The sequence below is a fragment of the Gracilinanus agilis genome, chromosome 5, assembly GCF_016433145.1.
Source record: "Gracilinanus agilis isolate LMUSP501 chromosome 5, AgileGrace, whole genome shotgun sequence".
Classification (NCBI taxonomy): Eukaryota; Metazoa; Chordata; class Mammalia; order Didelphimorphia; family Didelphidae; genus Gracilinanus; species Gracilinanus agilis.
The window spans coordinates 214,910,931-214,925,654 of record NC_058134.1 but is presented as its reverse complement, the minus strand read 5'-3'; the positions used below and the strand labels follow the sequence as shown (position 1 = coordinate 214,925,654).

Genomic DNA, 14,724 nt, shown 5'->3' with positions numbered 1-14,724 from the left:
TCCAAGGAGAGTAGATGGACTAAAGGCAGCAAGTTCTGGCTGAGCTAGAAAGCAAGGAAAACAGGTCATAAATGTACCGTTCGACTCATAGCCTGAGAGGCAGCAGTAGGTTCTACTGAAAAGAGTAGCAGGATGATAGACCTCAGCTCAACAGTTGCTCCCCATATATAAGAGTTGGCTGACTTTGGGTAATTCTCTTAAACTCTCTGGGCCTCAGTTTCCTCATTGGCAAAATGGGCATAAGTGTATTACTCCCTAGGAGCATGAGGATCAAATGATATAATATACTAGAGTCTTTGCAAACCTTAAAGTACTGAATGAATGAGATTATGATGATGATGATGATGATGATGATGAAGATGATTCCAACAGAAAACAAATGGGGAAAAATTCAGTGAGATGAGCTGTTTGAACAAAAACAGAAAACAAAACCCCAAGATCATCAACTACGATATTCTGGAAGGCTGAGTTCTCATGTCAACAATCACTCTGTGTTTGAATGGATGGATGGATGGATGAATATTACATGTGTATATTTTGAACCTGAAAAACTCACATGAAGTGTCTAATGTCCAGATTTCATGCCAGTACAGGGTTCTATATCCAATTTAACCCTAACAAACACAAGAATATTGGATATTTTAGGGTTTTTTAGAGCTTAGAAATAATCAAAGAAAAGACAAAACTATGCTACCAGTTCATATATCTATGTAACAGAATTCATCCTTTCCAGACCATCTTTTCACCAATAAGTACCACAGTGTTAATTCCTTAAAATATCTCTAGCAACAGTAAAATGAAAAGAAATATAAAAAGCAAAATATTTATAGCAAGTAGTTTTTTTATCCTTCATTTCTCTTCAACTTCAGACCAGCTCATGACTCTCCAGAACACCCCTCCACCTCCGCCCAGCAGGGGACTGACATCTCCCACTGGCAATGCCTCCTTCTCAGCAGCTTCTTCTTTTATTTTCTATTAAAAAAAACCCTTCACCTACCATCTTAGAATCAATACTGTGTATTGGTTCCAAGGCAGAAGAGTAGTAAGGGCTAGGTAATGGAGGTTAAGTGACTTGTTCAGGGTCACACAGCTAGGAAGTGTCTGAGGGCAGATTTGAACCCAGGACCTCCTGTCTCTAAATCCACTGAGTCACCTGGCTGCCCCCTGTATATGTTTTATATTTCATTTTCTGTGTACTTGTTGGGAATGAATTACTAAAAGAGGGTGACTGTTTAGTTTTTTGTCTTCCCATCCCCAAGACTATAGTACAATAGTTGTCCCATTCAATCATAGGCATTTAAAAATCCTCTTTGGATAAACAATACAAATCCAAGAATGGAAAAATTCCAATTAGTTTTAAAAAATTAGAGTCATACATGTGCCAAGCTGACAGCCACCCCAGAATTATCTTCCTCTGCTTTTTCATGGTCTCTGTGAAACAAACACAGCACCAGGGCCAGAACTCTGTGGGCCAGTCCAGCCTGAGAGCTCTGCAGGAGGCCCTTGCGCTTCCACAGCATGAGAAAAGCTAAATCATCCACAAAACTAAAGCCCCATTTCACCATTATTCTGGTTCAATGCCAATCTTCTCCAAAAGAGGAATGGGGGATAAGGCTTTCTTCTTCACTGGCCTTGTCATACCTAGTCTGTGAATTCCTTCATCCTTGATGTAGCAACTTTCATTATTTTTATTGACGTTTGGTCCATGTGTAAGGCACTTAAAAGCTTTATATTCATATCAGTTGGTAAGCTTTATTATACTTGATTCATACTTCGAAATCAACGAAACTACTATTTGGACAACTGCATGAGCAAACAAACTGTACTGGCTCTAATTAAATAATGGGAATAAAACCTAATTATACATTAAAAGGTATACAGCTGAAGGCCACAGGCCTGGAATGTAGATCTAACCCTGGCCTTTTCTCATTTCTAAACCATACTATGACCTCTTTTTTTTTTCATGCTATGACCTTCTTGTAGGTTTTTTAGAAAGGAGAGGGAGAAAGGAAGAGATCTGTTCTCATGCAATCTGTACACAGTAATTCTTTAAATGGGTCATAGTACCTGAATGCGAAGGGCCAATTTCTTAGCTGAAAAATATTCCATGGCAAGCATATACTTAAGAGAAAAGGCTCCAGAGAAAGAGGGGAGAGAAAGTGAGAGACAGAGAGAGACAGAGACAGAGATGGGTATATACTTGCGTTTATTAGACTCACCATGTCTTGCAAAAGGGTTGAGGTCTACACCCTCCATCTTAATGCTGTTGGAGCTGAGATTTGGCAGCGGTGTCATGTTAGTCTCCGAAAATTGTTTGGAAGAACTCTGTGTTGTTTTTGGATACTCCTTGTCATTTATGCTCTCCTTCAGAGTCTCAATGGTTTTGAAGGAGGGAGACATATAGAGGGTTTCTACAGAAGCCTGGGATTTACGGAAAAAAGCCTGAGATCTATGGAAGAAAGGATCTGACTTTGAGACCCTTAAGTTGGCATTGACAACTTCTTCTCTCCCCGATGGCCAAAGACCCTGCAAAGTTTCCAAGGTATCACAATTTTTCTGAGGCGAATGACGTTCTAGAGATTGCTGCATGGTGTTTTCCATTGCAAAATTTGATAATGGGAGTCGGTCAATGCCCAAACTGTCTAGCCTCTTGCCCAAGCTCAAGTTCGTATGCAGAGATGGACTTTTCCCCAAAGGAACAGGTACTGCATCTGCAAAATAACCAACAAGAATGATGGTTTGAGAATGAAAGCTGCTATGCTCTATTTCCTACCATAACAAGGATAATTCTATTGCCCAAAATGTAGTATTCTAGCCTAGCTGGGAATATCTCCAATTTCCCTGCTCATTATATAAATGATTATTACTACTTTTCACTTCTGTCTCCTGTCATTTTTGATTCAAGTTATTCTTGAATACATACAACCCCATATCACTTTACAAATGAGAATACTGAAACCCATAAAAATGAAATGGTTCCTCTCCCATAGTGGCAGAGCCAGAGTCTGAACCAACTGAAGGCAGGAAATTCTGAAGAGAAAGACATATTTGGATTCTGAATAGCTGGATCAGAATAGCAGGTGTAATATAACAGGAAGAATAGCCCAGAGGACCTATCCTCATTCATAGGAGACAATATTCAAGAAAACAGGCAGTAATAAAATCTACAACCTCAAAGATCTGTATACAAAAGTACAACTCATGAGTAAGTGAATAGAATGAACTAGAGATCTCAATGAAAAGAGGCAAATCTGACTTCATAGAGATCAGAACAACCTGGCATAATGAGATTTATAAGGAGAATATATCACATTCAAAGGGAACAGAATAGATAAAAGAGAATGGAATAGCGTTGTGCATTCAGAGTGTATATGCATAGGAACAAATTCAGGATTCTTAGGGTAGAGACATAGTTACAGGGCATTTGGATGAGAATCAATGGAGAAGCAAAGTAGTTGCAAAGATATAGTACAAACCACTTGTACAGAAGGAAGCAGGAGATGAAGACTTTAGAAAACATACCACAAATCCAGCATGGATGATATTGTAGTAATGAGAGATTTCAATTATCTAAATATATGCTGGTGTTCTCTCTCTCTGCCAAAGAAATAGAAACTAATAGACTTGTGACTTACCATAATGGTGATTTTGTCTCTCAAAAAGTCAAGGAAGACACAAGAGGAATAGCTATTCTGAGCCTTATTCTTTTGGAAAAAAACAAACCAACCAACCCAAACCTTACCTTCCATCTTAGGATCTATACTAAGTTCCAAGGCAGAAGAGTGGTAAGGTGCTAGGCAATTGGGGTTAAGTGACTTGCCCTGGATCAGAACAGCTAGGAAATGTCAGAGGTCAGATCTAAACTCAGACCTCTCATGTCCAAGCCTTCTTTCTGTCTACTGAGACCCCTAGCTGCCCCTGAACCTTATTCTTTTTTAAATTCTTTTTTATAAAGATATTTTATTTTACCAGTTACATGTAATATCAATTTTCCACATAAGTTTTCTGAAGTTATATGATCCAAATTGTCTTTCTCCCTTCCTTCCTTCCCTCCCCCACTTTCCTGTAGATGGTAAACAAATTTGATCCATATTGTTCTTTTTGTAAGAGAATAAACATATAAATCCAAAATCTCAAAATAAAAACCCAAATAAACTAAAGTGAAAAATAGTATGTTTTGACCTGTATTCCAACTCCAACAGTTCTTTCTCTGAAGGAGGAGAGCATTCTTTGTCATTAATCTTCCAGAATTGTCCTGGATCATTGTATTGCTAAGTCTTTCACAGTTCCACATCATTCCACAAAATTGCTGTTACTGAATACAACGTTCTCCTGGTTCTGCTTATTTCATTCTGTATTAGTTCATGTAGGTCATTTCATCTCTTTCTAAAATCATCTTGTTTATCGTTTCTTACAGCACAACAGTATTCCATCACCATCATGTACCACAATTTATTTAGCCATTCTATGACTGATCAACATTTCCTTAATTTCCAATTCTTTGCCACTACAAAGAGTTGCTATAAATATTTTTGTACAAGTAGGTCCTTTTCCCACTTAAAAAAATCTCTTTGGAATACAGGCCCAGTAATGATATTCCTGGATCAAAGAGTATGCACTGTTTTCTAGTCCTTTGGGCATAATTCCAAATTGCCCTCCAGAATATTTGAATCAGTTTATAATTCCACCAACAATGCATTGGTTTCCCAATTTTGCTACATCCCCTCCAACATCATTTTCCTTTACTATCATATTGGCCAATCTGATAGGTGTGAAGTGGTATCTCAGAGTTGTTTTAATTTGCATTTCTCTTAGCAAGAGTGATTTAGGATATTTTTTTCACATGTTTATTGATAGTTTTGATTTCTTCATCTGTAAGCCATTTTTTCATATCGTTTGACCATTTGTAAATTGGGGAATGGCTTGTATACTTATAAATTTGATTTTATTATCTATATAATTTGAGAAATTACACCTTTATCAGAGAAATTTGTTATGCAAAGGACAACAAAAAAGTTTTTAAATTTTGTTTTAGTAGTAATACAGAGCAAGAGAAAGCTCAAAGAATGAGTAGCACTACTATAAATGATACATGAGAAGACAGAAATGAGGGACAATATCACCTACTCTTATTTATTTGTTTTCTCTTCCGAGGAGAATAATCTTTGGACTGAGGAGGCTACAACAAAATGGTTATCAGTAAGAATAAAACGAGTTACGCAGAATTCAGTGTCCTTACTGAGTACAATTCACCTGGCCCACTTAAATGAACTACATCCAGAGTTCTGAAATAAGGTATGTCTGATGCTGAGCCATTTTGGGGGATCCTGGAAAACTCTTTTCTCCTTACTATAACAGCAAACTGGGAAAGAAGAAGTGGCAAGGTGATTTATTGTGCTCTTTTAAGTTCTCTGCTGTTCTGCTCTCTCAACAGTCTGGCTCTTACTCTGTAGTAAGCATACTAGAATGAGTTGCAGAATGTCTGTTACTAGTGCCCTTCACTTAGATACCATCATGACTTTCTGGCAGCAAGCTCCCAGGCTTTTCTACATGGGCTAGTAGCAGGCACAGCATACTGGGTATGTTTGTTGGATCACGCTCCATTGGCCAGCTCCATTCTCAGTAACTGAGGAAGGTACAGGTGGAATGTTCATCTAAGCAAGGCCAAGCCAGCTCACACCATGGAATGAGAATTAACATCAATGTATGAAATGGCAAATTCAAGATGAAAAAATATCTCCCCAGGCTAGAACATTGGCTTAAAACTTATCAAATGAAACCAAATGAAGATCAATAAAGAGTCCCTACCTAGGTTCCAAAAATTAGCTTCACAAACAAGAACTGAGGGATATATAAGTAGAAAACAGCTACTATGAAAAAGATTCATGAGCTTTATTTTTATTTTTATTTTTTTAGAAAAATTTTCCATGGTTACATGATTCATGTTCTTACTTTCCCATTCACCTCCCCAACCCCACCCTCCCATAGCCAACTCGCCTTTCCACTGGTTTTAACATGTGTCATCAATCAAGACTTATTTCCATATTATTGATAGTTGCATTGGTGTGGTCATTAAGAGTCTACATCCCTAATCATGCCCGCATCAACCCATGTGTTCAAGTGGTTGTTTTTCTTCTGTGTTTCCACTCCTGCAGTCCTTCCTCTGAATGTGGGTAGCATTCTTTTCCATAAGTCCCTCAAAATTGTCCTGGGTCATTGCCAGTAGAGAAGTCCATTACATTCGACTGTACCACAGTGTGATATCAGCCTCTGTGTACAATGTTCTTCTGGCTCTGCTCCTTTTGCTCTGCATCAATTCCTGGAGGTCTTTCCAGTTCACATGGAATCCCTCCAGTTTATTATTCCTTTAAGCACAATAGTATTCCATCACCAGCAGATAACCACAATTTGTTCAGCCATTCCCCAATTGAAGGGCATCCCCTCATTTTCCAGTTTTTACCACCACGAAAAGCATGGCTATAAATATTTTTGTACATGTCTTTTTATCTATGATCTCTTTGGGTTACAAACCCAAAAATGGTATGGCTGGATCAAAGGGCAGGCAGTATTTTAGAGCTCTTTGGGCATAGTTCCAAACTGCCATCCAGAATGGTTGGGTCAGTTCACAACTCCACCAGCAATGCATTAATGTCCCAATTTTGCCATATCCCCTCCAACATTCATTACTTTCCCCTACTATCATTTTAGCCAGTCTGCTAGGTGTAAGGTGATACCTCAGAGTTGTTTTGATTTGCATTTCTCTAATTATTAGAGATTTAGAACAGTTTCTCATGTGCTTATTGATACTTTTGATTTCTTTATCTGAAAATTGCCTATTCATGTCCCTTGCCCATTTATCAATTGGGGAATGGCTTGATTTTTTTGTACAATTTATTTAGCTCCTTGTATATTTGAGTAATTAGACCCTTGTCAGAGTTTTTTTGTTATAAAGATTTTCCCCCAGTTTGTTGTTTCCCTTCTGATTTTGGTTGCATTGTTTTTGTTTGTACAAGACCTTTTTAATTTAATACAATCAAAATTATTTATTTTAAATTTTGTAATTTTCTCTAACTCTTGCTTGGTTTTAAAATCTTTCCTTTCCCAGAGATCTGACAAGTATACTATTCTGTGTTCACTTAATTTACTTATAGTTTCCTTCTTTATATTCAAGTCATTCACCCATTCTGAACTTATCTTGGTGTAGGGTGTGAGATGTTGATCTGAACCTAATCTCTCCCATATTGTTTTCCAATTTTCCCAGCAGTTTTTGTGGATTTTTGTCCCAAAAGTCGGGCTCTTTGGATTTATCATATACTGTCTTGCTGATGTTACTTAATACCAAGTCTATTCCACTGATCCTCCTTTCTGTCTCTTAGCCAGTACCATATTGTTTTGATGACTGCTGCTTTATAGTTTTAGTGAACTGCTCAGCTTGAGTCAATATCATGGCATGGACTCCCAAATTATATCTCAACCTTAAGTTTCCTTAAGAAAAAGCTACTTATTCAGTGCCATCCCAATCAAATTGCCAAAAAATTATCTTACTGAGCTAGAAAAAATAATAAGACATGGAAAATATTTTTTAAATAAAATTACATTCAAAAAATAAGAAAATTCATTTGGAAGAACAAGAGATCAAGAATATCAGAAGAATGAATGGAAAAAATGTAAAGAAAAGAGGTCTATCAGCATCGGACTTTAAACTGTATTATGAAGCAGTAGTTATAAAACTATCTGGCACTGGTCAAGAAATATAAAGGTAGATCAGTGAGACAGAACAGACATATAACAAATGGTAGTAAACGATTATGGTAACCTTGTATCTGAGAACAATAAAAACCTCAAACAGATCCAGGCTATTGTTAGAAGAAATCACTATTTTGTTAAAAAATTGCTGGGATAACTGGAAAGCAGTTTGGCAGAAACTAGATATAGACCAAACTCTTATACCATTCACTAAGATAAGATCAAAATGGATACATGATCTAGACATAAAAAGAGATATGAGTAAATTAAAAGAACAGGGAGCATACTACCTATCAGATTTATGAATAAGAGAGAAATGTATGAGTAAACAAAAGAAGTAGAACATTGTGAGACATAAAATGGATAATTTTATGTACATTAAATTGAAAAAGTTTTGTACAAATAAAACAAACCTTGCCAAGATTGGAAGGAAAGCGGGAAACTGGGAATAAAATTTTCAGTCTCTCAAATAGTCATATCTAAAATATGTAGAAAATTTTATCAAATTATGGGAATAAGAGCTATCCTTTGGTTGATAAATGAGCAAAAGATATGAATAGTTTTAGATGAAGAGATCAAAGCCATACATATGAACATGAATAAATGCTCTAAATCACGACTGATTAGAGAAATGCAAACAAAAACAGTTCAGAGGTATCACTTCACACCCTTCAGATTGACTAAAATGACAAATATTGGAGGGAAAAGCATGGACACTAATACACTGTTGATGGAACTGTGAACTGATTCAACCACTTTAGAGAACAATTAGGAATTATACCCAGAGAACTATAAAACAATACCACTGCTGAGTCTATTTCCTATGGAGATCAGGGGAAAAAGAAAAGAACCTATATGTTCCAAAATATTTATAGTATTTTTATTTATTTATTATTGAATTTATCATTATCATCATCATCATATTATTATTAAATATATATTCATTGTGGTGGCAAAGAACTATAAATTGAGATGTTCATTAAATGGTGAATGGTTAAACAAATTGTGGTATATGATTGTGATGAAATACTACTGTACCATAAGAAATGATGAGAACTACATGAACTACATGAGTGATTTTTTGAAATTATTTGAAAAATAATTTGTGAATATTCACCTCCAGAGAATGAACTGAAAAATGGAAATACAAAAGATAGTAAGGACATATCTGTTTAGTGGATGATACCATCTATGGTGAGTGGATGGGGCTGAATAAAAAAAAAAAAAACACACAATTTTTTTAAAAGGAAAAAATTGTGAAGAAATGAGGGGTCATAGTTCTGCTCTTCTCAATCAATCAACATTTATTAAGCTCCTACTATATGCCAGGTTTTGTGCTAAGCCCTGAGAGATATGAAAAGAGGCAAAAAGACAGTCTCTGCCCTCAAGTTGCTTATGATCTACTCTGTCCTTGTCAGGCCACTTCTAGAGTCCTATGCTCCCTTTAAGTTTAGGAATGAAGGAGAATAGCTTCAGTGCATAAAGGAGAAGGATCAGATAAAAGAACAAGGAGTGTTTATTCTGGGGAAGAGAGAATTTCAGGGAGTTAAGAGAGCTGGCTTCAAGAACTTGAATGGTCATCAGATGAAACAGCGATTGGACTTATTCCATTTAGCCCCAGAAAGCTGAACCAGGAAAAATGGGTTGAACTGCAGTTGGATATAGGTTGTCTCTCTCAACTGAATGTAAGTTCCTTGATGGGTACTAGCATCATTCCCTTTTTGCCTCTGACTCCTCAGTACCCAGACAACATGATGAGACAATGAATAAAGTGTTTCTTGATCTCTGAGAGAGAAGCCCTCCAACAATGAAAAGCCTCCCCAGTGGAATGCAATGCCTCAGGAACTTGGGGATTCCCCATTATTGGAGGGCTTCAAGCAGAGGTTGGAAGAGTACTTTGGGGGAGGCTGAAGAAGGGGAGTTAGGGCCAGATGAAGGGCTCTTCACCTGGGGTCCACGAACTTGTTTTAAAAATATATTGTAATGACTATAATAATAAAGTATGTTCCTTTTTATTTCTATTTATTTTATTTCATGCATTTTTAAAGACATTCAGAAAATGGCTCCATTTTCCTCAAACTGATCCAAAGGAGTCCAATGACACAAGAAAAGTCAAGAATCCCTAGACTAATTGACCTCAGAGATCCATTTGAACTCAGAAACTTCATAAAGATTGGCATCTGTGAAGCCAATGCACTTGCCTCTGGAAGTGAAGTAAGCCATTAGAGCCACAATTTGCCATTTGGTTGTTGCCATTTCCCTGTCTTTCTCTCTGAAATTATTAGGCAAAGCAAGGCAAGGTTCCAAGGAAAGGCTGGTCTTTTTTTTTTAAAACCCTTACCTTCCATCTTAGAATCAATATTGGTTCCAAAGCATAAGAGTGCTAAGAGCTAGGCATTGGAGGTTAAATGACTTGCCCAAGGTCACACAGCTAGGAAGTGTCTGAGGCCAGAGTTGAACCCAGGACCTCCAGTGTCTGGACCTAACTCTCAATCCTCACTGCTCTGATAGCTTACCCATTCATTCTGAGAGTTCTCCCTTCTCCATCTCACTGCCTCTCTGTTTCTCCTGATCCCATTTCAAACCATTATAGTCTCAGTTCCTCCCAAATTCACTTCTACAAAATAACATGGGAAGAAATAGGCCTGTAGCACTACCACACACTTCTCTACCTGCAGATAGAAACTCAAGACTACAGACAACCCTCCCCACATGCTATAAAAACAACATAAAACTTTAAAAACTGCTGGGCAGGTGTCTTTTCCCACAATTATCACAAAGGAGCATCATGTCCATAAGAGTCAGTATGAACTTATTAGTCTGATGCTGCAGGGCATGAGTTGGGGGAAGATCTACCTTTAATTCATTTTTACTAGCAGTCACATAAACATTAGAAATGGGAGGAGAGGAAGGGAGAGACCTGCCTATCAAAGGCAGAGGAAGGAGAATGAATGGGTCAATATGTATCTATGACAAGCAATTAGGCTCCATGAAAAAAGTTCATTTTCTAGAAGAAAGAAGAAAATGAGACATTTATTTTAATAGACACACATCTGTAAGAGAACTGAAATTGAATGTGAGCCTGGCCTAGGAATGCCTATTTGTATTTGAATCATTTGCCTTTGTCATCACTTCTCAGCCCTATCTTTGCCATCAGTCTAAACACCAAAGCATTCCAATAATTCCATACAACTGTGAGAAGAAAATAAATGGAATTAGAGACAAGGAGCCATAACTAGGGGAGGAAGAAGAGAATGGTTGAAGGGAGGCCTACCACCCAGCACAAAGTTCCAAAGGGCAAGATACAAGAATAAAGTGAACTGTAATCATGCTATCATGTCTGCATTCTATTTTTGTTGTTGTTTAGTCTTTTCGGTCATGTCTGACTCTTTGTGACCCCGTTTAGGTTTTTCTTGGTAAAGTTACTGGAGTAGTTTGCCATTTCCTTCTTCAGTTCATTTTATAGATGAGTAAACTGAGGCAAATGGAGTGAAGTGACTTGCCCAAAGTCACCCAGCTAGTGAGTGTCCAACTCAGATCTTGCTGACTCCAGACCTGGCACTTTTTCTATTGCGCTACCCAGCTGCCCCAGCACATTCTATATTGATCCCATATGAATTCACCTATTATAAATGTCATTGGCACTTTGGATATTTTTGTTTTGTTTTGGGTTACCTTTTTATTTTTTCAGTTACATGTAGAAACAATTTCTGATAGTTGTTTTCTGACATGTTATGATTCTGAGAAAAAAATAAAAAAAAGTTAAAAAAAAAGTCACTCCCTGAGCTGAGGGGCCCCCCATGCATACAGACTACAAATTCAGACTGTTGCTGGCATATACATCAAACTTTAGACCAAGGCGGTGCTGGCCCATCCTTCTCCCTTTCTTCTGGACCCCCTAGAGAGGCACCTAAATCAATACATGTTGCTGTGAGTAGTTATAGGCTATGAACTCTATCTAAGAAGGAAGCAATGTATACCCCCACCATTGTCATGCCAAAGAGGGCTCACTGACTACTTGCTTCAAGTCTGGGTGTGAGTGCCAAGAGATTTGTCCTTAGTATGACCACCTGACTCACTTCTGTGAGAGGGAGGGACAAGACAAGAGTTGGAGGAAGCAGCTCATTCCCAACTTCTTTCAAATGCAGGTAGGTACAGAAACTAAGGGAAAATGGTTCTTAGAGAAAACAGAACTAAACATCAGAGAGTCAGTCAGAGGAAGATCTAGGCCTTTCACAAGGCACAGATGACGATGATAGCTGTTTCTGACAATCCCTTAATATCTACTTGTTGTATTCCACTTTTCTGTGACCTACAGAGCCAAGATGTCCAATGGAAGTATTTAGTGTTTATTTGCGGAACCTAATTTTCTGTTTCATAGATTCCTTAAAATCATGTAAGTTAGCACATTGAATTTCTGTATTCAGATATAACCAGATAGTTCTAAATATATAACAAAGAGAAAGAGGCCAATTAGCAAACTGAGTATTGTGCTGAGTACTGCTATCCTAAGGACCGTGTTCTATGTTAAGGGTGACAAAGAGTTCCAAGATACAACCTATCTCCTCAAGGGGCTTTTAATCTAGTTGGGGAGGAGAAGCCATATATACAACCAAAGAGGGCAGAACAAGTGACCAGTTTCATTTCACATGAATAGCTTAATGAAAACATTTTATAAAAACTTTTAAAAAAGTAATCTTAAAGGTAAAGAAACTTCCTCTTAGAAGAAAGAATTTTCCATCTTCCTTTTGGCTGGGTGCTAATTCAGCAAATAATGTGGAACAATATGGACTGACAATACTGAGATTCAAAATGTTGGGGAAAACTACTTCTAAATGTTTTTGACTTTTCCATTCCTGATGGTTATCACACGCAGGAAAGTTCTGCCCTAACATTCAAGAGAAAAACGAGGCAATCTTTACAAATTCCACCACAAAGCAATTCCTTTCTCCTAAAGGTTTTTGGAAAAGATGAGTCAAAGTTTCAAGGATGTTTAATTAAGTAAGAGTAGATTTTTTTTAACCCTTACCTTCCATTTTAGGACTGATAGTAGGTAGGAGTTCCAAAGCAGAAGAGTGCTAAAGGCTAGGCAATGGGGGTTAAGTGACTTGTTCAGGGCCACACAGCTAGGAAGTGCCTGAGGCTATTTTTGAACTCAGGACTTCTCTTCTCTAGATGTGGTTTTCTATCCACCTAGGCACCTGCCTATCCACCCCTGACAATATTTTTAAACTGAAGCAAGCGTTCTTTCTGGGGTGCTAGGCTCAGAAAGTTCCACTATGGAGTGACCAACTTTTTGGTGAAAAGTCTCTCTAGTCATTAAGGTCAGCTCAGTCTTTCTAGCTTCTCAAAGACCCATGGTCACATCCACAGCCCCTTCTACAACAGGAAAAAATTATGGATTTGGAGTTAGAAGTTATGGGCTCAGATCTCAGCTTTGCCATTTAGTATCATTTTGTATCATTTCACTTTGGATAAAACATTTCCTCTCTCTGGGCCTCAGCTCTTACATGTGTAGAATGAGGAGGCTGGAAGAGATGGCCTCTAAGTTTATGATCCTACAGTTCATCCTCAGGGCAATTTTCTCAGTATAATGAGACATCTGGAGAGGTCTGTAGGCAGGGGGACCTATGAGCAATAAAAGAAGCATTCCCTAACCTTGAATGCCTTACAATTTAGCCGTGGAGATCATGTATCACATGATCATCTAGGACAAATCAGGCATCCCAGTGCTCTGGAAAAGAGGACTAAATGACCACAGGAGGATAGAATTCACAGGAGACTTCCTGAAGATTATCTAAGACTTATCAGGAAATGAACATGGCTCAGAAATCAAGGATAAAGCCTGAATGAAAGGGCATTTCAGCTGGGGAAATAGAACGAGCCAAAGGGCTGGAGATGGGATTTAGTTTATATATCAAAAAAGACAAGCTGATCAATTGGGTTGGCCAGAGGCTGGATTGACCAATGTGGGTCCAGGTATGGGAAACCAGTCAGCAGGGCTCTTGGATGGAAGCCAAGGAGTCTGGATTTATGATGATAAGCAACGAGGAGTCACTGGAGAGACCTTTTTGAAGCAGAGGAGTGACATGATAAAACAGTATATGAGGAATATTATTCCTGTAGCCTTTTATTGGAAGATCTGAAGCAGAGAGATCTCAGAACTGAGGAAACCCACAAAAGGCTATTGTTATAATTCAGGTTTTATGAGTCCTCTTCTATTGCCCTACTGAGTAATGTTCAAAGAACTAAGGAAGGCAAAAACAGGCCCTGCCCTCAAAAAGGTCACATTCTGGGGGCAGCTGGATGGCTCAGTGGATTGAGAGCCAGGCCTAGAAAAGGGAGGTTCCAGGTTCCAATCTAGCCTCAGACAGTTACCGGCTGTGTAACCCTGGGCAAGTCACTTAACCTCCATGGCCTTGCTCTGACTGCTCTTCTGCCTTGGAACCAATACATAGTACTGATTCTAAGATGAAAGGTTAAGGTTTTAGAAAAAAAAAAGGATCACATTCTGATGAGGGGGACAACATGTAGATAATATGATGTCTACAAGAGTCATTGGAATGTAACTACCTTGAGAACAGAGATTTACTTCATTCCTCTCTCTCTCTCTTTTTTTTTTTTTTTTTTGCCTCCAAATACCTAGCATAATGCCTGGCATATAGTAAGTATTTAATTAATGCTTCTTGGTGGCTTGAATGATGGATAATAGAATTTTAAACCTGGAAGGACCCCTAGGGAAGATCTAATCTATTCCTCTTGTTTTATAGATGCTTGTTTAAAGAATATGATGAGAGTAGCTGTGAAGGAACTTCAGTTTTGAATTTGAGCAAAAGAAACTTGCTTGTAAGCTCTGCAAATACTCTTGTGCTTTTTTCATTTCTCTGTAATGTTTTCACAGCCTTGTTTCAGGTACTATAATCAGTGTGTGCTATTTTATATGCCATCATATTGTGAATCTAATAATAGGTGTTACAT

The 14,724-nt window shown here is 37.9% G+C and overlaps 1 protein-coding gene across 1 annotated transcript in view; it reads right to left on the bottom strand.

The window, feature by feature from the left end:
* Window positions 1–14,724, bottom strand: part of ENTHD1 (ENTH domain containing 1) — a 132,988-nt gene that overhangs the window by 13,452 nt on the left and 104,812 nt on the right. Inside the window, exon 6 of the mRNA XM_044679787.1 lies at window positions 2,220–2,711. Coding sequence (XP_044535722.1) covers window positions 2,220–2,711 — 492 coding nt within the window. The remainder of the gene's footprint in view (window positions 1–2,219; window positions 2,712–14,724) is intronic.